A 22,237-nucleotide genomic window follows, 5' to 3' on the forward strand; every position below is an offset into this window, starting at 1 on the left:
CACATAGGATCCATCTACTGCCAGCACCTAGTGGGATGACTTAAGGTCTAGCGGAAGTCATACGAATAGACTATATGGCTGAGTCATATCACTACCCCTGGCAGGTACAGCAATCAGCCCAGACAGCACTCTGCGTGTTCTTAGTCAGATGAGTGTCTGGATGACGTGTGTTATTTGAGAAGAACACAGAGATTTGAGTAGTTTCATCTAGATTCAAGCTCTGATTCAGCTACTCACTCACCCAATACATGACTCGAGTGAATTCGTTAACCTCTCTGAGCCTATTTCCTTATCTGGAAAATAGCATTAATGCTGACATCTTGGGATCACTGTAAACTAAAGTGGTTAATTAAAAACAAAAGCATTCGTGAGGTATGAAAGCCTACAGTGATATGGGATACCGTAAAGGTGAAGAAGGTAGTATCTGAAGTTGAAGAGCCCTGCACTTGGGTCCCAGATACACTGATCACTAGTGTGGGGACCTTGAACAGATGCTGACACTTTTATTTTTAATATAGACTTTTTATTTTTGAGACAGGTTCTCATTCTGTCACCCAGACCAGAGTGCAGTGACGTGAACATGGCTCACTGCAGCTTTGACCTCTTGGGCTCAAGCAGTCCTCCTACCCTACTCTCCTGAGTAGCTGGGACCACAGGCACATGCCACTATGCCTGGTTAATCTTTCAATTTTGTAGAGACAGGATCTTGCTATGTTGCCCAGGCCAGTCTCAAACTCCTGGGCTCAAGCAATCCTCCAGCCTCAGCCCCACAAAGTGCTAGGATTACAGGCATGAGCTACTGTGCCCAGCTAGACTTTAATTTTTAGAGCAGTATTAGGGTCACAAAAAAAATTGGGTTAGAAGTACAGAGGTTTCCCATATACTATCCCCAGCCCCAGCTTCCTCCACTGTCAACATCCCACACCGAAGTGGTGCATTAATTACAACTGATGAACCTACACCGACCCATCATAATCATCCAAAGTTCATATTTTGCATTAGAGTTCACTCTTGGTGTATATTCTACAGGTTTAAACAAATGTATAATGATATGCACCCACCATTACAGTATAATGCTGAGTAGTTCCACTGCCCTAAAAATCCTCTGTGCTTCACCTGTTCATCCTTCGCTGCCCCCAGACCTCTGACAACCACTGATTTTTCTACTGTCTCCATAGTTTTGCCTTTTTCATAATGCCATGTAGTCGGAATCATACAGTATGTAGCCTTTTCAGATTGGCTCTTTCACTTAGCAACATGCATTTACGCTTCCTCCATGTTTTTTCATGGTTTGATAGCTCATTTTCTTTTAGTCATGAATAAAACTCCATTGTCTGGATGTACTGGTTTATTTATCCATTCACCTACTGAAGAACATCTTGGTTGCTTCCACGTTTTGGCAATTACAAATACAGCTGCTGTAAGCAACCATGTGCAGGGTTTTGCATGGACATAAGTCCTCAACTCAGTTGGGCAAATACCAAGAGAATGATATTGGATCATAATCACATTTCTGAGCCTCATTTTCTTCATTGGTAAAGTGGAAATAACAATAATCCCATAGGGTTATTGTGAAGTTTAATTAAGATAATGTACATGAAACCCTTAGCAATGCACCCAGCACATATGCAGTCCTCAATTAATGGTAGCCATCCTTGTTATCCTATTCAAGAGTAATGACAATACAAATGTGAAAGATGTAAATTCAAGTACTGACCAAGGGATACGACGTATGGAAGTGTCATAGTCACGCATCATCTGTCCATACTCCAACAAGGCACAGGGCAACAAGAAATACTAGAACACAGTTGGGGCACCATTGCTGCCATTGAGGTGAGATCCGGTCATCTGCTAGGGCCTGTGACCCTGAGTCCTATAGTCCTGAGCAGCCTGAGCCAGGGTAGGGGAGGTGGAGATAAACCCATTGTCCCACAGTGAAGTTTGTCACAGGTTTAGCAAACTAAGGTATCCTCCCACTGTGCATTCCTCTCCTCCCCAAGCCTGCTCCTCCGGCAGCTCCCCGCTCCCCTCCTCCTTTTGACTCATCTGAGCCAAGCCCTGCCCATAACTAGAAGCTCAGAGGTGAGGAAAACAAAGTTTTTCCTCTCTTCACTTACTTCCTGTGAACTTCCTTCATTGTTCCCAGAATTACTAGGTCACCAGGAGGCTTTGGTACCTTGGTGTTTTTTCTTCTTCTTCTTCCTTATGCTTCTCTGGAGACAACAAGGGTCACCTGGGGTTCAGCCTTGTGTGGCAAAGGTATGCTGATGGGATTTCTCTAGAATCCATTTCTGTGGTGTTTCTTGAGTGAGGGGATGGACTGAATGGTCTGGGTGGTGTGTGGCTTTCAGAAAGCAATGCATTCTTTTCTGCAGAAGGAGCTACAGACACATTCTCTGAGCTTCCGGTGACAGGCCATGTTCGCTGGAAATAATGATGGTGTTTCGTTTGCTCCTATCTTAGCCTTTCTTTTTCAGGCTGCCATGGAATTATTAAATGGTCTGAGTCAGAATCAGGCCTGAGCCTTCCAGAAGCCTTTCCTTAGACAGACACTGCTAGTAATGCTTTCGTTTAGCCTCTGACAAGTGTGTCTCATTACTCCATTTATGTGCCCTTGGCCTCTGCTCCCATCCCCCTCTCTTGGACAAAAGCTTGGGGAGGAGTGAGAACAGCTTTGCCCTTTACCCTTGGGGCAGGGCCTTTCTCTCAGGATGCAAAGCCCCCGGGAAGCAGGCATTTCTGCCCATGACACTTCTGATGTGTTGCATGGAAAGTTGCTGTCCAAGAGCCTGGTGTAGGCACTGCTCCAGCAACATCAGCTGAATGTCCCCCAGAATGTCACCTCCACAGTGAGGGCATTGAACCTGATGACCTCTTTGATCTCTTCTAGATCCATTATTAAACATTTCTCCAAGTTACTTTAGCACTGTCCAGTAGAGGTTTCTAAAAGTGACCCTGTCCAACCAATAATGGCAACCACTGGCCACGTGTCACCTTTGAGCACTTGAAATGTGAATGGTACAGTAGCAACATGTTTATTTCATTTAATTTTAATTAATTTAAATTTCAGGAGCCACAAGGGGCTAAAGGCTACCATTTTAGACAACACAGGCCTAGGCTATTGGATTCTGCATGTTTAAAACTGTATATTCTGCTGATTCTATCTAAATTTATACCACACATCCACTCATGTCTCTTCATTTCCAGTTTCCACCCTAAGCTGAGCCACCAACATCTCTTTCCTAGGAAATGACAATATTTACTCCTTTGTTTCCTTTCTCTAACTTCAGCTCCCTCTGATCCTTTTACTACAGGGCAAAGTGATCTTAAAACAAAAATTGACCAAGTTACTCTTCTCCTCAAAATCCTTCAACAACTTCCCCACTGCAGTAAAACTGAAAACCCCTCATGAGGCCTGAAAGTGCTTGCACACTCTGAGCCCTGTTCCCTCAAATATCTGCGTAGTCAGAAGCCCTAGTTCTCTCAAGTGACTGTACACTCTAAGCCTTGTTCCCTCGAGTGCCTGCACACGCTGAGCCTTGTTCCCTCGAGTGCCTGCACACTCTGAGCCTTGTTCCCTCAAGTGCCTGCACACTCTAAGCCTTGTTCCCTCGAGTGACTGCACACTCTGAGCCCTCTCCCTCGAATGCATGCACACTCTGAGCCCTGTTCCCTCAAGTGACTGCACACTCTGCACCCTGTTCCCTTCAGGCCTCACCCTGTCTCAGTCTCCCTGCTGTACCCACCACACATTAGGTTTCTGGAAGCCACCAAATCCTTTTTCAGTTCAGGTCCTTTGCCTAAACTTTTTATTTGTTCTAGAGCTGTGCTGTCCAATACAGTGGCCACTAGCCACATGTGATTTTTAAGAAATACATATTTTTCATTAATTAAAATTTAAAAAATTTTAAGATTTATGTCTCAGTCACACTACACACATTTTAAGTGCTTGCTAATCACATGTGGCTGATGGTTACCATATTGGACAGCACAACACAGAACATTTCCATTATCACAGAAAGCTCTTTTGGACAGCACAGTTCTGGGACATTTTTCCCCACACTTGAGCTTAGTTAATTCCTACCCATCCTTCAAGTCTCACATTCCATAGAGAACTTTTCTGACCCTCCAGTTTAAATTAAGGGTCCCACCTCATTTCTCATAGGACCTGCAATTTTCCTTTTCAGTTCTTACAACTGTTTGCAAAGTTATAGGTACGTGCCTGACTGTTTAATATTCATATTTCCTCTTAAGATCTAAGGCAGAGTCTCTTTTGTTCACCTGTCTATCCTCAGCCCCTGTCTCAGTGCCTGGCACTTAGCAGGAGCCCATTCATGTCGAGTGAATGAATGAAATAATAAATACATGTATAGATGGATATAATGACTGCACATCTTTTACTTGCCTTAAGCAGCACAAAATAAAGAGTGAGCCCTTAAGGACCACATGGTCCTGAAATAAAATTCTGACTTCCATTCTCTTTCTAACCTTTGGGAGCTACTGTCTCCTCACATGTAAAAAGGGAATGCTATTGCCCTCTTAGAGTGCTGTGCTGAGGAGTGAATGGGCGAATTCAGGCAAAGCTCTCAGGATATAGTAATAGGTGTCAGGTGTATGTGCCTTTCTTCCCCTTTATCCCCTCTGCCATGTCCTTCCATCCTTCTCCATGTTTCCCTCCCTTCCATGCTGCATCTCTGGCCCTGGCCTCCATGTCTCTCATGCCTCAGGCCCATCCCTCTCTAAGAGGTCTTTAGTTCCTGCCAAGCTGTCACAACTAAAGGATTAAACTAAAAATTTCTCCAACATAGAGCACCCTCTATGTTTGGGCATTCTTCACCAACTTCCCTGTATGTGACTATAAACCAGCCTGACCCGCCTTCCCACCCAGAACTCATAAAGGCAGACTCCAGTCCTGAAAATGCTCTGAGAATAGCAGGTGCTCTTAACACCTGGCAGAGAGTGGCCCCATTCTCCTTGGGCATTTTCCATCAATTTGTATCTGTGGACCACATGCATCAGAATCCCCTCCAGGGCTTGTTTAAAATGCAGATTTGTGGGTCTCACTCTAGACTTATTTAACCAGAATCTCTGCAAGGGGGGCCCTGAAGCTGCCTTTTCAATAACCAGCTCAGGCGATTCAGAGCTCCTGTTAAGGCTTCTCGGGGTTTAACATTTAACCCTGTGGAACACTGGGAGGACACTTCTGACAAGCCACTCACTGATCCTCCTTTAATTGGTATAAATTTCATCTTTACATCAAAAGATCATTTACCAAACACCTACCTAGTGAATTATTGAGTTTATTACTATTATTTGGAACTCATAAACTCACATGAGGAATTCTGTCAGCTTTAAAGGGGATGCCAGCCTACTGTTCTGCCCAGAGGTACCTGCAGAACCAAACCATCCTGCAGACTTCCATGGGGCGAGTGTCCACAAAAGTCGCTGAAAGTCCCCATTGGAAGTTATTTAGAAAAACTCAGGGCAATCAGAGGACCATCACTGTTGTCTTGAATGGGTCATGATTTTAAATTGTTGTTCTTTGTGTTCCTTAATGATAATTTATATTGGTTCATCACTATCAATTGGTTTTCTATGGGTTATATGGCCCACCCTACAATATGTAGGCATACAGGTTGGCATCAATACAAACCGTGACCTACACGTTCCCAATAACTAGAACTTAAGGCATGCAGCTTGCTGTTCAAATATAAATAACCTCAAAGCTAAAGGAGATGTGTGTATATGTAATCCCTCCAAAATCTGCGTGAGATTGATATTTCATCATAGGAAGCATGTTCTTTTCCCACATGAAGTTGTAAAGGCAGTGGGTAGGATAGTGGTGCCAGCAGAGACATTTAAGTAGCCCTGAGCCAGGCTCTGAGCAGAGCTATTGTCATTTTTCCCTTTTTTTGCTTTGGGAAGAAAAAAATATCTTCCCTTGGCACCCTAGGCCCACCTCCTTCAGGCAGAATTGCCGGTTCCTCTGGCCCCTGCCTCACCCCCTTCCAGAGTCCTCTCCACTTAACTCCACCCTCATCCACCCTGGGAGGGCACAGCCCAGCTGCACTGAGTTGAGGTTTTTCTGACCTTCAGAAATAAGCAGTTAGCAGCATCCCCAGCGCCTATCTTCTTTCTGCTCTCTCCTGGGGCCCCTGGACTCACCACCAACCCACGGGAGAAACCACAGAGCACAGCAGCCCAGTGCCAGCAGCACCTACCTGGAAAAGTTCCTGGAGGTTCAAGAATGGCTCCTGTATGTTGACTCCGTGTCTCATTTCAGGTGCCATGCTGGACTTTTATAACACACACCACAGCGCGAGCCAGCAAGGTGGGGCTTCATGCACATGAGGGGCTGCGGGTCAGGGCAGTGTGGTGGCCACCCCCACCAAACTGAGCCTGCTCCCAGGAACTGCTCCCTTCACCGCCCCATGCTGGAGGGCAGTGCCCACCAAGCTCCTCTCTGTGCCTCTTTTTTTTTTGGTTTTTATTCCACCCAATCCCATTTATGCTAACATGCACAAAACCAGCAAGATGTTGCTGGTTTGCAACTAGGACACATATTTAATTTCAAAAAATATTGAGGATTATTTACACATAGTGAAATGCATAGCTCTTAAGTGAAAAGTTCAATGAGCTCTCGGGTGCAGCTGGACCAAGTAAATGACAAAGCAGTAGACAAGGGTTCAGCTAGGAGGCTGGGATGAAGACACTAGGAAAGGGGCCACTCACCCTCACAGCTGTACCACCCCAAGTTCCCCTTCGCTTTGCTGCTGAGGGCCTGTTGACATCCTGTTTAACATGACTGTCAAAACAACTCTCGTTATGCTGTCTCAGCCGTGTTTATGATAGTAAAACAACTTGGGAGCAAGCCAAAGGTTCATTAAATAAAGTACAGTGGCACCCATATAATAGAAAATGCCATTGAGAAAGAACATTAATAGACATGGAAAACTGTCTATTAAAGTCACCTTGCAAGACAGCAGTGTTAACAGTTATTATCAGTGTCTGAATTATGGGCGATTATTATATTCTTCCTCTGATTTGCCAGTACTTTGTGCAACAAATATGTAATGGTAAATAAATTGTATTTGTTGAAGATGCTTGGCTCTACATTGTCATATCTGGAGGAACAGGGTGTACACAGGAAGTGCAGAAACACTACAACAGCAATCTCCCTGGCAGAACTGAGGTGAGCAGCAGGGAACTCCTACATGCCCTAGGGCAGGAATCTGTGGCTGCCTTTCTCTGGTTCAGAAGGTCTTACACTGTGCAAGAGCTTGCACACATATCTCACCATTTGGAGGAAACTGGCTGGTTAGCACCCCAGGGAAGGCTGGCTGTTCTCACTGCCCCTTCCATGTGGTTCACTGCCTCCATGGTTTTGTTCTTCCCACTCTCTCTTGCTGAAGATCCCTTTGGCATGGCTCCGTGGATGTAAAGTCTACTCATCCTTGGGAGGTAGGATAATGGCCCCTGCAAGATGCCCTAATCCCTGCATCTTGAAAATATGTCACGTTGCATTGCAAAAGAGACTGTAGATGTTGGCAGATGTAATTAAGGTTACAGAACATAAAATAGCCAGAGTACAGCCTGGCATGGTGGCTCATGCCTGTAATCCTAGCACTTTGGGAGGCCAAGGCAGGTGGATCATTTGAGGTCAGGAGTTCAAGACCAGCCTGGACAACATGGTGAAACCCTGTCTCTACTGAAAATACAAAAATTAGCCAGGCGTGGTGGTACACACCTGTAATCCTAGCTACTTGGGAGGCTGAGGCATGAGAATTGTTTGAATCCAGGAGGTGAAGTTCGCAGTGAGCTGAGATTGTGCCACTGCACTCCAGCCTGGGTCACGGAATGAGACTCTGTCTCAAAAAAAAAAAAAAAAAAAAATAGCCAGTATAGCCCAGATCATCCAAGTGCACCCAATCTAATCACATGAGCCCTCAAAAGCATGAACTTTCTCCAGCTGGAGTCAGAAGAGAAGTGACAGAAATCAAATAGAAAGACTGGAAGCATGAGAGGGGCTTGGTCCCCATTGGAAGGCTACATGCAAAGCATGAGGAGAAGGTGGGCAGTCCCAGCTAACAGCCAGCAAGGAAGTGAGGATCTTAGACCTACAACTGTAAGGAACTGAATCCGTCCAACAACGTCAATGAGCTTAGAAGCAGATTCATCCCCAGAATCTCCCAAAAGGAACACAGCCCTGCCAAAACCTTAATTTTGACCTGGTGAAACTCTAAGCAGAGGACTGAGTAGAGCCACATGGACCCACACTTCTGACCTACAGAACTGTGGAATCATAAAAATAGGTGTGATGTTCATACATTAAATTTGTGGTAATTTGTTATGGCAGCAATGGAAAACAATACATCATCCTTCAGAATCAATGCAAATGCCACTTCCGTGAAACCTTCTCCAGTTCCTCCCTCCATATACGTGAGTGTTGCTTTCTCTGAACTCTCCAACCACTCCACCCCAAGGCTTTTCAGCCCCACCATGGTCCACCTGGTCTTAGGGTTATTTGTGCACATGTTGTATTTCTCCTGCTAGATAGACTGTGAGCTACTTGGGGCAGTATCTTAGGCTGGTTCATCTTTATTTTTCTTTTAGGGCATAGCACAGCACTTCATATGTAGCCAGAGCTCAATTTTTCTTGGAAGGATGTCTTTCTACCTGGATATTTGTCTATTGTTTAATAAAATGAATCTCTGTGGCAATTAAAAATTAAAACAGGGACCCCAGAAATATTTACAAATATAGAAAAGAATAGCTGATGATGGATACTGACAGCATAAGAAAAACTAGAATGTGCGAATGTAGGACATCTAAATCTTTTTGATGCTTGGAATCTGACTGCTCGGGCAGTTGGTCCTAAGATGTACATTAATACAAAAAATAAACAGGATTACAAGAAGGAGTCTAAAATATAACTTCTTAAAAGATTCAACTTCTGGCAACTTGGAGGTTTCAGGAAATGAATGTTCCTCTTCTGCTTCAAATAGATAGAGATGTGGTAGAAACTGTAATATAATTTTTTAACACCCAGCTGAGCTCAAAAGAAAGAAAAGGAAACTCAGGTTCCAGAGAAGAGAAAACTCAAAGTCATACTGTCAAGAGCAACAGCTGATCAGCCCAGTGGGCCTTGAACCAGGACATCAATCCTCGTGGCTTGGCTTAGGGATTTAACACCCACAAGTAGAGATAAGATGTTCTCAGGCTAATGGAGGTAGAAAGCTGAACACCTATATAAAATAGTACCTGTGGCATGATAAGAAACTTATATTTGGTCTTCATCCCTGGCTCCTGATAGAGAGTTCCTAAATCACTTGGAACTTCCTAGGTGATAGGAGTAACTTTTATTCTAATGAGGTGGCTCTTGGTGGGCTTCTAGACAGCTTCAGAATAGGGCTGGTTACCAAAAGGACCAAGCCTTGATGAGAAGCCTAAAACTTTCAGCATCACTCTAACCTCCAACACCATCCCATCCTCCCCAGGAAGGAAGAGGGGCTGGAGATTCAGTTAATAATAGAGCATGGCTATGTGATGCAACCTCCATAAAAAACCTCTAAACGATGGGGTTCAGGGAGCTTCCGGGTTGAACTCATCCATGTGCCAGGCGATGGGGGCACCTCAACTCCGTGGAACAGAAGCTCCTGCACTTAGGACCCTTCAGACCTTTCCCTATGTGCCTCTTCATCTGGTTGCTCATTTGCGACCTTTATATTAAGCTGATAAATGTAAGTAAAGTGCATTCCTGAGTTCTGCGAGCTTTTCTGGCAAATTACCAAACATGAAGAGAAAGTCATGGGTACCCCTATTTATAGCCAGTTGGCCAGAAGTACAGGAGGCCTGGCACTGAAGCAGGGGCAGTCTTATGAGGCTGAGGCATTAGGCTGTGAGGTTTGTGCCAACTCCAGGTAGCTAGTGTCAGAATTGATCTGAATTGTTGGATACCGAGGTGTCCAGGGAATCAGAGAACTGGTTGTAGTGTTGGAAAGTACCATAGAGTACTCATGAAGAAGGGAGAGAGAAAAACTGTTCATTAGCCTATGGAAGCAGCCAGAAAGCATTCTATCTACTCAGAGTTCTTGGGAAGAAAAGAAATAAAAAGTTTATATGAAAAATCAAATCTCCAGGTGTGGGGTCTATACTTACCCAGCACACATGGTAGAAGCTCGCCTATAAACTGATAAGAGTTTAAGTGAAAGCACAGAAGCCACATTTGCTCTACAGGGAATAGTTCCCCAACCCACAGAGAACAAGTTCCCCGCAGGAAACAGAACACCCATTGAGAATAAGTTTATAATGAAAAAAGCATGAACTATGTGAAGAAATATTCCACACTGAAGGAAAGAATAGACTATGAGAACCTGTAAAATCTGAGAAAAATAAATTGTGCTTAAAATGTTGGAAAACAATTTTGCAAAGTTCTTACTACATCGCAAGCATCGTTCTAAGCATTTCCCTTGCATTAAAGAGATAAGGGAAGGAGCAGAACATAATGATAAAATATAATAAATAAAAAAGGAAATAGTGTTGCTCATCGCATGCTAAGCACTACCAAAATTCCCCATGCACTGGCACTTGGCAGAGACACATGACTTTTTCTGGCCAGTGATCTGCAGCAGGTGGTGCTGGGTGTTAATTCCAAGCTTGGCCGTAGGATAGCTAATGTGACATCCTCCAGATGTCCTTTTCCCTGTCACAGACCCCCAGTAAGCCTTATATTCCAGTTAGTGCAACCGCTAGATGATGGAGCCCCTGATGTCCTTGGTCTCTGAGTGACTGTGTAAAACAGACCCCACCAAAATCCACGGGGTACAAAGGAGTGAGAAATAAACTATTGTTGTGTTAGATCATGGAGATTTGAAGATTTGCCTGTACAAGAATAACAATGACTAATCAGAGTGTTAAAACATGGTGAAACTAAAACACCGGATTATAACCACATGGAGGAAGAGAGGGGAAAATCATTTAATGCATTCTAAGCTTCTCAGCCTCTCACACTGTTTGGTAACAACATAAAAATATTAATTAAACATAGACTTTGCTGAATCAAGTGTGCATGCTAAAAATATAGAGATTACCTCTGAAATAATAGAAATAGGGTGTAGAACCATCAAACTAGTATAAAGAATGGAGTGGGGAGAATGGCGGAGCAGGAGAAAGGCCGGGGGATGGGGATGTTTGATTAAGCCAATGGCAGACAATGAGAAAAAGAGAAAGACAGAACATAGTCAGTAGTGATACACCAAATGAGACAATAGAAATAAGTCAAAATACATAATTAATCGCAATTAATGTAAGCACATTGTTTTGCCAGTTAAAAGAGAAATATGCTTCGATTGCATTTAAAGACACACACCCATCATACATGTTATTCATAAGAGACCAAATCACACACAAACTGTGTGTACTATTTATAAGAGACTCAATAAAACATGACACGAACAGTTGAAAATAAAGAAATGGAGAAGGTGTGCTCAGAAATCCAAGTGTGGACTATGTGCTTTGGAGGAACACTCTCATGCACTGCAGAAAGAAGCATGTTCAAAATTGTTTGCTACAGCGTTGTTCATCAAAAGGGAAGATGAGAAACAGCATAAGCATCCAATAGAAAGGGAGTAAAAACTTAATGTTGGCATACACATGTAGTAAAGCACCATATAACAGATAAATGGCTAAGTCAGATCAAATGGGCCACCATGAATAAATATTAGAAGCATAATATTGAGTAGAAAAAAGCAGTTGCAGAGGGCTATCAAAATATGGTATTATGAATGTAGGTTCTTTCTAAAGGAAAATTTTTATTGAAGAATGATATACATACATACATAAAATGTATAAATCATAATGTACAGTTTAATGAATTCTTAAAAAGTGACATGGCCTGGTAACCTGCACTCAGATAAATAGCACATTACGAAGACCTCCCAGAGGCTCTCCCCCAGTACTATATCACTCCAAAGGGATCAAACTTCTAACCCTGGAGGTTGGTTTTGCCTGTTTTTGAAATGTGTGTATATGTGATCCTACAGTGTGAACTCTTTGTGTCTGGGTTTTTGGTTTCGATTTTGTTTTAAGATGGATCTCCCTCTGTCACCCAGGCCTAGGCTACAGTGAAGTGGCATGAGCATGGCTCACTGCAGCTTCTACTTCCTGGGCTTAAGCAATCTTCCCACATCAGCCTCCCAAGTAATTGTGACCACAAGTGTGAGACACCATGCCTGGCTAATTTGAAAAAATAAAAAATGTTTTTCAGCCAGGCGTGGTGGCTCACACCTGTAATCCCAGCACTTTGAAAGGCCAAGGCCAGGAGTTCAACACCAGCCCCGCAACATGGCAAAACTCTGTCTCTACTAAAAATACAAAAATTAGCCAGTCTTGGTGGCACACACCTGTAATTCCACCTACTGGGGAGGCTGAGGCACAAGAATCGCTTGAACCCAGGAGGCAGAGGTTGCAGTTCTCTGAGATCTTGCCATTGCACTTCAGCCTGGGCAACAGACTGAGACTTTGTCTCAAAATAATACTAATAATCATATAAAAATAATTATATTTCTAGAAATGGGGTCTCGCTCTATTGGCCAGTCTGGTCTCAAACTCCTGAGGTTAAGCAATCCTTTCACATCAACCTCCCAAAATGCTGTTGCTGCAGGTGTAAGCCCCCATGCCCAGCTGTATCTGACTTCTTTAATTCCATATTATGTTTGTGAGATGCATCCTTATGGAAGTATGAAGCTGTATTTTGTTTATTTTCTTTGGTATGCTGGTAATCTATTGTATGCTGCAATTAATTTATGAACTCCATGGGTGATCTACATTTGGGAATTTTGTTGTTTGGGGCTATTACAAGCAGTGTTTCTAAGATCAGTTTGGACTTTTCTCCTGGTGCATATGGGCAAGAATTTCTCTTGGGTATACACTCAGCGGTTGTTGGGTTAGAAGGTATGCATACTTTCAGCTTTAGTAGAGACTCATAAAGAGTTCTGCAAATTGGGCATACCATTTTACTACCTTAGTGTGTAAGAGTTCCAGTTCCTTCACATCTTATTCACACTTGATATTTTTAGTCTTTTTAATGTTAGTCATTGTGGTGGTTAATGGGTGTGAATTTTAAAACACACACACTGTGCACTCCATGGATATGTACACATGCATTAAAAATATAAGAACATGAATGGGGACATTTTACCTCAAACTAAGGAGAGTGATTACTTAAAGGCAGAAGGAAAGATCTCAGATTGGGGGGATAAAATAGGAGGCTTCAACTGTACTTATGACATGAATCTTTTAACATGGGGGCAAATAAACATTTTTTAAGAACCAGGTGGGAAGTATACATGTGGATTTTATCTTTCTCTATATTACTTATGTTTGATTCATCCAGAAATCTTTGTTTTTATTTAAGAAAAAAGTTTTTAAAGGCAAAAAATAGACTCCATAAGGAAGAAACAAATTCACAAGTGTCCCTCGTTATAAACACATTTGAAACATGACTAACAAACCAGATAGTCCACTCCTGGGTATAATTTTCCCAAAACACAGAAAGATTTTAAGGAACTATAGTTCAAACAAAACACATAATTATGTGGTCTGATAAGGGATTAGAGGCAAATATCAAAGTTAAGTATCATCATTTATGATTCTTTTGCAGGGAGGTTCATTCATTATGCTGGAGTGGATATCATATGAGTGTCCATTTAGAAATAAGAATTTCGTGATGTATTCTTGCACTAGGAAATTTCTACTTTGTAGTGAGATTGCTATCACACACTTACTACAAAGGACTGATGTTATCGTAATGAAAAACAAGATCAGCAGAAAGAATAGCTCAGGATTCTCGGTTTTCAATTCAGCCACAGCCGCCTCCAGAATCCTCAGTTACCTCCTCCCCACCATCCAGGTGGTATCCTGGTAACCTGCACTTAGATAAACAGAGTTTTCTCCACCTCAGTTCTACTGACATTTTGGGCTGAATAATTCATTGTTGCGGTGGGCTGCCCTGTGCAACATAAGATGTTTCACAGCATCCCTGCAGTCTAACTGCGTGATTCCAGGATCCACCACCCCTCCCCGAGTTGTGGCAACCAAAGAGATTTCCAGACATTGAACGATCCCTAAAGGCAAAATCATCCCCAGTTGAGGACCACTGGGCTATTCCCCCTTGGGATTGTCCCTTCCAGCTCTAAAATGTTATGCTTCAGTTGTATCATTTGAGCAATACACATAGTTTTCTCAGAGCTTTGAAGAGCCAACAATGGCCAGGCAGACAGCTCGGGTCATGTGTGTGGCTACTCAATTGCTATCTCAAGAAAAGAGAAGCATTCAATGGAGCAATAGAGGAAATTGACAACGCTTTGGCCAGGGGATTTTATCTGTTGTAAGAATGGGACAAGTGGCTATGGAAAACCATTGAGGCTCAGGAGAAACTGAAGGTGTTGTCGAGGTCAACCAAGCACACACACTCGACCTCACTACACTGGGTCTCAGCTCCCAATAGATTGGGAATTCCAGGCCACATATTACATTAGAGCAGAGTGAGGATTCCCAGTTATACAACACCCAGAAATTAGGGAGGCAAGAATGTGATGTGTTTGTAAATTATGCAAGTAGAAAATGGCATCTATCCTGTCATAGGGTGGTTCCCAAGAAGCAAAGCCTTAAAAGGTGGCATAAACTCCCAGATGAGGGGGCTTCTGTTTTAGTTGAAGGTGATTCTCAACATAATAGGCAGATGTGTAATGTCAGCAGCCAACATTTAGAGGAACTAGTAACTCCCAGCCAAAGAAAAGGATTTGCAATAGTGTCCACTACAAGTACACAGTATAAACATGTTTGGACGCTAAATTTACAAAATTATTGTACATAGGCTTGGAGAATCTTGGAACAGCAGGGGATTGACATTTATTGAGCACCTAACAACAGGTGTCAGATGCTGTGCTGAGTGTCTTCATTTTCTTTTCTTTACTTTTCTTTCTTCCTTTTGAGACAGTCTCTCTCTGTTACCCAAGCTGAAGTGAAGTGGTGCGATTTGAGGTGCACTGCAGCCTCAAACACGTGGGCTCAAGAAGTCCTCCCACCTAAGCCTCCCGAGTAGCTAGAACTACAGGTGCACGCCACCAAATGTGGCTAATTAAAAAATTTTTTTTTAGAGACGAGGTGTTGCTCTGTTGCCCAGGCTGTGCTGGGTGTCTTTCACTGACTATCTCATTTAACTTCACAACACTAACAACAGGTCTTACACTTCTCCACTTATAAATGAGGAAACTGAGGCTCAGAGGGTGAGTAATGTTCCCAGGGGAAGAGAAGTTTTTAAATACTGAAGCTGAGGGGAGTGTTTGCTGGCAGCCCTTGCTCTTTCCACTTGAGCCCCTAGCTTAGCCCAGCGTCTGGCCTTTTTTTTTGAGATGGAGTTTTGCTCTTGTCACCCAGGCTGGAGTGCAATGGCATGATCTCAGCTCACTGCAACCTTCTTCTTCCGGGTTCAAGAGAGTCTCCTGCCTCAACCTCCCGAGTAGCTGGGGTTACAGGCACCTGCCACCAGGCCCAACTAATTTTTGTATTTTTAGTAGAGACAGGATTCATCATGTTAGTCAGGCTGGTCTTGAACTCCTGACCTCAGGTAATCCACCTGCATCGGTCTCCCAAAGTGTTGGGACTACAGGCGTGAGCCACCACCTGGCCTCATCTGACCTTTATAAAGAAGCACATGGCAGATGTAGTTGAGGAAGGAGAAAACCTGATTTTGGGACTTAGGAACATGAATACCAAGTGCCTTGCAAGCCAATCTCCTCATCAGCTGAAGGCCACAAATTATCAACAGCCACATCTACCAGTGTTGCCAGATTAAAGTAGTGCATAGGAGAGCCGAGAGCTCCACACTACTCCAGAATCACTACGGGACTATTGTCACCAATCCACAAGGTCCTATAAAGTACATAGGGTCCTGGCAGGAAGCCCTTGGCCCACCTCCAAGAGGACAGATAATACTTCCACTTGATTTTTCCTAAGACTGATGACTCTCAGGAAGATGGAGAAAGGGTCCAAGACCCCATACATTCTGTACCCTGGAAAAGGCTTATCATTAAGCAACCATCAGGACTCTCTGGGGTGTGGAGGAAATGACCTTTGGGCCATTATCAACAATGCCTCCCAATCCCCTACCCTTCTGGAGTTGCCTCCCACTCTGAAGTGGCTGTTCTGGGTTTGGAAAGAGATGCGGGGAGTCTGATTCCTAAGGCAGGTGCTTTCCGACTGACAATGAGCCAGATATGTCCTTTACCCTGGATTCTGAGACCGAGATGGAGGGATGGAAGAGAGTGAACAGGTAGAAAGATGGGTGTGATGGGTGTGTGTGTGTGTTTTCTCTAGGGCTAGAAGCCAACTGAAGTGTGTAATGCAAAAAATTAAAAGCCAGCACTACCCCCCATTCAAAGAGCTGAAACTTTGGCATCTGGAGGCTTAGGTTTAAGTCACTGCTGTCAGAAAGAAAATCCAAATGGAGATGGTTATGTCAGAAGTATCGAGAGCCAGGAAAGCATGAGGAGTTGGACCCCAGTCACGTACATGCCCAGATGGAATCTGACCTATTAAACTGGGCCAAATTGTAAAACCAGCTGCATTTGATCTAAACTGTTTTTGCTGGACCTGATCATTAACCTCCTGGAGAAACAGCTATGCCAAACTGGACTGATCATCAGACACATCCTAAGCTGTGACCAGCCATCAGCAATTAAAGACTCTGCTAAAACCTTTCAGATATATAAACTTATAGTAACCTTTATAAGCCCCTGCCCAGCCTCACCTGCATGGTACACAATTTAGCTGGTTGCTCACCACAATTCCCAAGACCCCAATTAAAGCAACTTCTCTTTTATTTGCTGCTGCTCAGTGTTGGTTTTCTTATTAGTTGACACTGCTCAGGCACTCACTCTATAAGAGAAGAAGCTTCTTGCCAGGCACTGGGTTTGGTGCCTTACCTGCATTTTCTGATGCCATCCTCTCCACAACCCCATGAGAGAACCACCATTATCTCATTCACAGACAAGGAAGTAGAAGTATACAGATTTAAACAATTTGCCCAAGATCACACAGCAGCTAAGTGGGAGACAAAGACTGAAACACATCAGCTGATTTCACAGCTAGTGCTCTGGTCTGCACCATCAACTTCTACCCTGAGCCTCAGTTTCCCTGTTTGTAAAGTGAATATGATTATAAAACATACCTCGTAGGTTTATTGAAAGAATTGCAGAAAGCATTGCAAGGGGGAGCGCCTTTCAAATTACTATACAAATGCTGGTTGTTGTCATTGTCAGAAAAACTAAACAGCATGAATAACAAAAGAGAGTGACTTCTCCTTCTGCACTTTTGATAAAGGCTTATGAAGATAGCTGGGCAAGGATGTTTGGGTGCTCCTCATGGGCCACACTGGAGCAAGCCAGCCTGAGGCTATTTTGATCCTGGGGCATCAAATGGTCCCTTTCTTTGTTGGAGTTCCATCACACCCTCCAGGAAGTCTTCCTGGGTGGTGGCTCCCTCCAGTGTGGCCATACTGGTATCCCTGCCCTGTGGCTCTCATCCCCTTCCTCTCACTGCCTTAATGCCTGTCTAATCCAACCACAGCTTTCCAAGCAGATGTCATTTACCATGAGACCCCCCTTTTCTTGCACACACACACACACACACACACACACTCCTGTTTGGCAGGGAGAATGCATGGCTTGCTAGCTCCAAAGAAAACCTCTCTTCCCAATCTCTCAAACTCTGTACTTCAATCTTTTATACTCTTGAGGTAGATGGTGAGTTAATGGTGGCAAAATCAGTTTCCAGCCATCTCTTTGCAAGTCTTGCATAGATGATTTAGATTCAGCATCTCTCTTTGAAATGAGGGGATGTTTTGCACTCACTGTTTTGTTTCCCATCTGTGTGGCTGAGGAAAGAATCCCATTTTAGCATCCTGTCACAGGAGCACTGGCAGATAGGCATATATAGGCATACAGGCAAATCTTAGGCATATATAGGCATAAAGGCAAATCTTGGGCTCAAACTTGCTCTGTCTTCTTCCCATCTGGTATAACTAGATTTCCATCATATACCCCAGCTCCCTGACCCACAGGTTTCCCAATAGAAGGCTCAGTTGACTAATGAATGTATGGTTTAGTTTTAAAAAGCCTGGACCGGGAACCAGGCAGCCTTGCTGTAAATCTGACTGTGCCACTAAAGGGCCGCAGGACTCTGGATAAGTCGGTTTCTTTCTGTGAGCTTATGTTTCTCCTCTCTAAAATACAGAGGTTGAGCCTGATGGACTTTTCAGCTCTGGGATGCTGGTGAGGGGGTGGGGAGGGTTGTACACGCCAGAGCAGGGCAGTTCAAGGACAGAGATGACGCCAGAATCCCTTTGGGCAGTGCCTGACATTTCCACTTCCACCAATGGGTTGCTTTGTTTCAGGTGACAAGATTGTCACAGGATTTGTCTCCTGCCTTAGGAACATGTACTCCCCCACTTCAGGATAGAAACAAAACAAAAGGGCAGGCTCCTGGGCCTGGGGGGCACCAAGGTGACCTCATGCTTCACCAATTTAAGGAAGCTACATGTCATGAATCGCCTTGTCCCACGATCCAAAACAGGCAGCAAATGGACAGGTTTCCAGGCTCCCCCTCCACAGAAGATAAAAATATCATGGGTCCAGGGATGTTCCCAGACATAAATCAATCAGCTAAGACTATTTCTGTCCTTATCCCCTGCCCAGAGTTCCTCCTACAACCTCTGTCCTGCCTCCTGTCCCGGCCTCCTGGCCACCTAGCTCTGGAGTAGAGGGAGGCTCATCAGCTGTCCTGATGGTAGCTCAGCAGCTTGGCTGTTCCAACAGGATAATCCTCACCGTGCCTATAAATGAAACGGTGGGCATTCTGGTGCCCCCATCCGTCTCCATGAGCCTGGCTAGCAAGTGTCCACTCTGACAGGCAGGCGACTCCCAATACACACCAGGCTTCCTGGTCTGCCAGGGAGCTGCCCACTGGTTGTGGTAGGCACTTAGGAGTAAATGTCTCTGAGTAAGCCCTCAGCATGGCGGGGGTAGGACCACTCCTTGATGTGGTTATAGGGATTAAAGGACCTACCTTGTAAAACCACTGGGAGGAGGAGGATTAAATGAGACCCTGTAGGTAAAGCATTTACCTTCTCCCCTGGCAAGTTGCAGATACTCCAAAAATAAGAATTGCCTTCCCCCTGCTAGCCATTCATCTGGAGCTCAGACTCCCTCCCACAGCTGACCCATGTCTTTGGAGAGCTCCTTTGAGACTTTTGTCAGTCTAAAACCCTAAGTCAGCTTTGAATTCAGCTCTTGGAGAAGGCTCAGAGGATGTCTGGTCTAGGCAGAGATCCTAAATCAGTACCTAGTGTTTAACAGATGTGACCCTGCTGGGCCATCTGGCGAATATGCCTCTTGTTCAATCTTCTGCTGCCCTCTGCAGGTTCCAGGCCATACTGCAGGCAGTGTTGACTGCATTTCTTGTGCAACACCAAAAAAACCAAGGCGTCTCACAGTATAGACTCAAGGAACTTTAAGACTAAGACAATAGGGCAAGGCAAAGTGTCTGAGGCGGACGATGGCTCTGAAGAGCACAGTGATTTCTAGTTCACAAAGCACTTGCTTGTTGGATTTTCATGACCTCTCTACTCTCACCTTGGTACCTAAGCACAGAAGGGAATTCTGAGTCATTGCTTAGCCCCAACAGCTTCACTAATAACAAGTGACAGGTCTCAGGCCCTGCCCCAGAACATCCCCGAAAATCATCTGAAATTGACCTGGAGACGTGGATCTCAGTGTAAATACTCTTAGTTTGTAAAGCTCTTCTACCTTGACCGTGCTATAAAACAGTGAGCATATCTGGGATACTCTGGAGAAGGGAATTTTGTAAGAAAGTGTGTGAGAGTGTGTGTGTGTGTGTGCGCGCGCGCACGCGCGTGTTTTCAAGAAACAAAGGCTGGCCAAGATACTGAAGATACTAGCATTTGGTGTGATGATAATTAATAAGCATTTTTCACATGCCAACCAGCTGACAGTTTCATTTATTAGTGGCATCAAGTGCCAGTCCAACTACATCATTTCCATTATTCTCCCTCCATAGCCAGAACCACAGATTCTGTCTGGCTGAAGGTTGGATTTATTCAGCGAAGACATGCGACAGTGACACATCGTCCACCCGGCACTATGTAGGGATTAAATCACCTGCTGGAGTAATAAAAGAGGCGTTTGTTCTTCTCCTGTTCTCTTTACCAACCTCAGAAACTTGAGGTGATCTAAGCAGAGTTCATTAGACCAGGTATCATATGATAGTAAGAAAACCCAGCCTTAGATAGCTGCAGATCCCTTATGTAACTGGAGTTTTCAGGTCACATATTTATAGGCTTTTAGAGCAGAAGATGTGAGACAACCCTTTACTGCAACCCCTATGTTTGCAGTCAAATGGATCACAGGAAGTGGAAATGACAGTCCAAGGTCACAAAGTAGAGAGAGAAGAGACAGAGCTGGAATGAGGACCCAGGCTTCTTGGCTCTTCTACCTCTGGTTGATCTTGATTTTGATAGAAGCATTTCTTTTTTTCTTTTTTTTTTCTTCAGAGGCAAGATCTTGCTCAGTCACTCAGGCAGGAGTGCAGTGGCGGAATCATAGCTCTTGGCAGCCTCCACCTCCTGAGCTCAAATGATCTCTCCACCTCAGCCTCCTAAGTAGTTGGGACTACTAGGTATGCACTACCAAGACCAACTGATTTTTTTAAAAAATTTTAAGACAGGATATCTCTGTTTCTCAGGCTGGTCTCAAACTGCTAGGCTCAAGCAATTCTCCTGTCTCAGCCTCCCAAATTGCTGCGATTACAGGTGTGAGCCACCATGCCAGGCCTGATAGCATCATTTTCGGTGGAAATTACTTTGGCTTCAAATGTAAAGATCAAACATAGTATTTTTTTGTAAATACTCAAAGAGGAAGGGAAAGAAATCTAGAACAATGTAGGTACTCAATAATTGAGTTGGCTGGATTTTTGTGTTACAGAGTAATCTTGCTTTATGCAGATTAATAAAGCTAGATACAATTAACCTTGAATTTGTTTCATTCTTTATTTTAATGATTCAAAGATGGTTAGAGGTTTTAATCTTGCCCCACTGCCTCATTGCAAAATTTGAGTATAGATTCAAGGTTATGCTTTGCTGTTCATTGGTTTGAAGGCAAGGCTTTCAGAGGAAGGCACACGATTTAAAGTAACTTTGGTTTAAGCTACTGGAGGTTTGTCGGAATCCTCTTCAAAGGACAGACACCATCAGAACTTGAGGTTATACAGGCTGTCCACTAAGTGGGGAATAGGACAAACCCTTCCTGACCCTATTCCAAGTATATGATTAAAAAAGACAGAAAATGATCCTAATTGCATATTTACCATTTAGGCCTAAGAGTTTTGAATTTCCTTCTCATTATGTTTGCAAATTACATTTTTGATCAAAATCTTCCAATGCATTCACTTGTCTTCCAAATTTCATCCTGATGCATCACAGCTCTGTCATTCTGTGACTTTTATAGATCCATGTTTTGTGGTGTGTTTCTCCTGCTCCATGGAAGCCCAAATGCAGCACGAGAAGACTCTGCTGGGGACTCTCTCTTCAGACCCTCACAGACCAGGGTTTGCAGTTTTCTGGTACACCAGTGACACACTAGGAAGGAATGACAGTGTTCTCATTGTCAGGGTCTGCTGATCATGCTCCTCCACTCTCCTGCCTACATCACCTCTCACCACTGCCAACCGCCATCCCAAGGCCAAGCACCACTCTGCAGGCCCAGCTGTGGAGAAAGCTCCAGGGCAGGACTCCTTAATTTCCTAGTCACTCATTTATTTTCATTGAGCACTTTCCATGTGGCAGGCATTCTAGTAGGCTTTGGAAGTATGGTGATGAACAATACAGATGTGATCCCTTTTGAAAACTCGCGGTTCTTAAAAAGTTCATAGAATCAGCTGCTCATGCAAATGCATAGCAAGAATTTTTAAATTGCTGGTATATTGTAATATAGAAAAGCATCTTTGTTTTACGTCTGGGGCCACAGAGAGGTTACTAAAATGATGGAGATCTGCATCAGGCTGTTTGCAAAGAGCTCACCTTATAACCTGTGGGAGCTTATTGGGAGCCATGCAGCCCCAGTCCTTTCAAGGAAATGGTGTTTGGGTGATTGTCAGCATTGGG

At 43.9% G+C, this 22,237-nt stretch overlaps 1 protein-coding gene across 3 annotated transcripts in view; it reads right to left on the reverse strand.

Annotated features, from left to right (window-relative positions):
• Positions 1–21,105: 21,105 nt before the first annotated feature.
• The window catches only part of XDH (xanthine dehydrogenase), a 79,545-nt gene continuing 78,413 nt past the window's right edge, over positions 21,106–22,237 (reverse strand). For all 3 annotated transcript variants that reach the window (XM_064363967.1, XM_021674431.2, XM_021674432.2), the window contains one exon: positions 21,106–21,712. In XM_064363967.1, the coding sequence (XP_064220037.1) occupies positions 21,662–21,712 (51 nt within the window). In that variant the 3' untranslated portion in view covers positions 21,106–21,661. The remainder of the gene's footprint in view (positions 21,713–22,237) is intronic.

The sequence above is a fragment of the Aotus nancymaae genome, unplaced genomic scaffold (assembly GCF_030222135.1).
Source record: "Aotus nancymaae isolate 86718 unplaced genomic scaffold, 86718_ANA_hifiasm-v0.15.2.pri h1tg000057l, whole genome shotgun sequence".
In the NCBI taxonomy this organism is placed as follows: Eukaryota; Metazoa; Chordata; class Mammalia; order Primates; family Aotidae; genus Aotus; species Aotus nancymaae.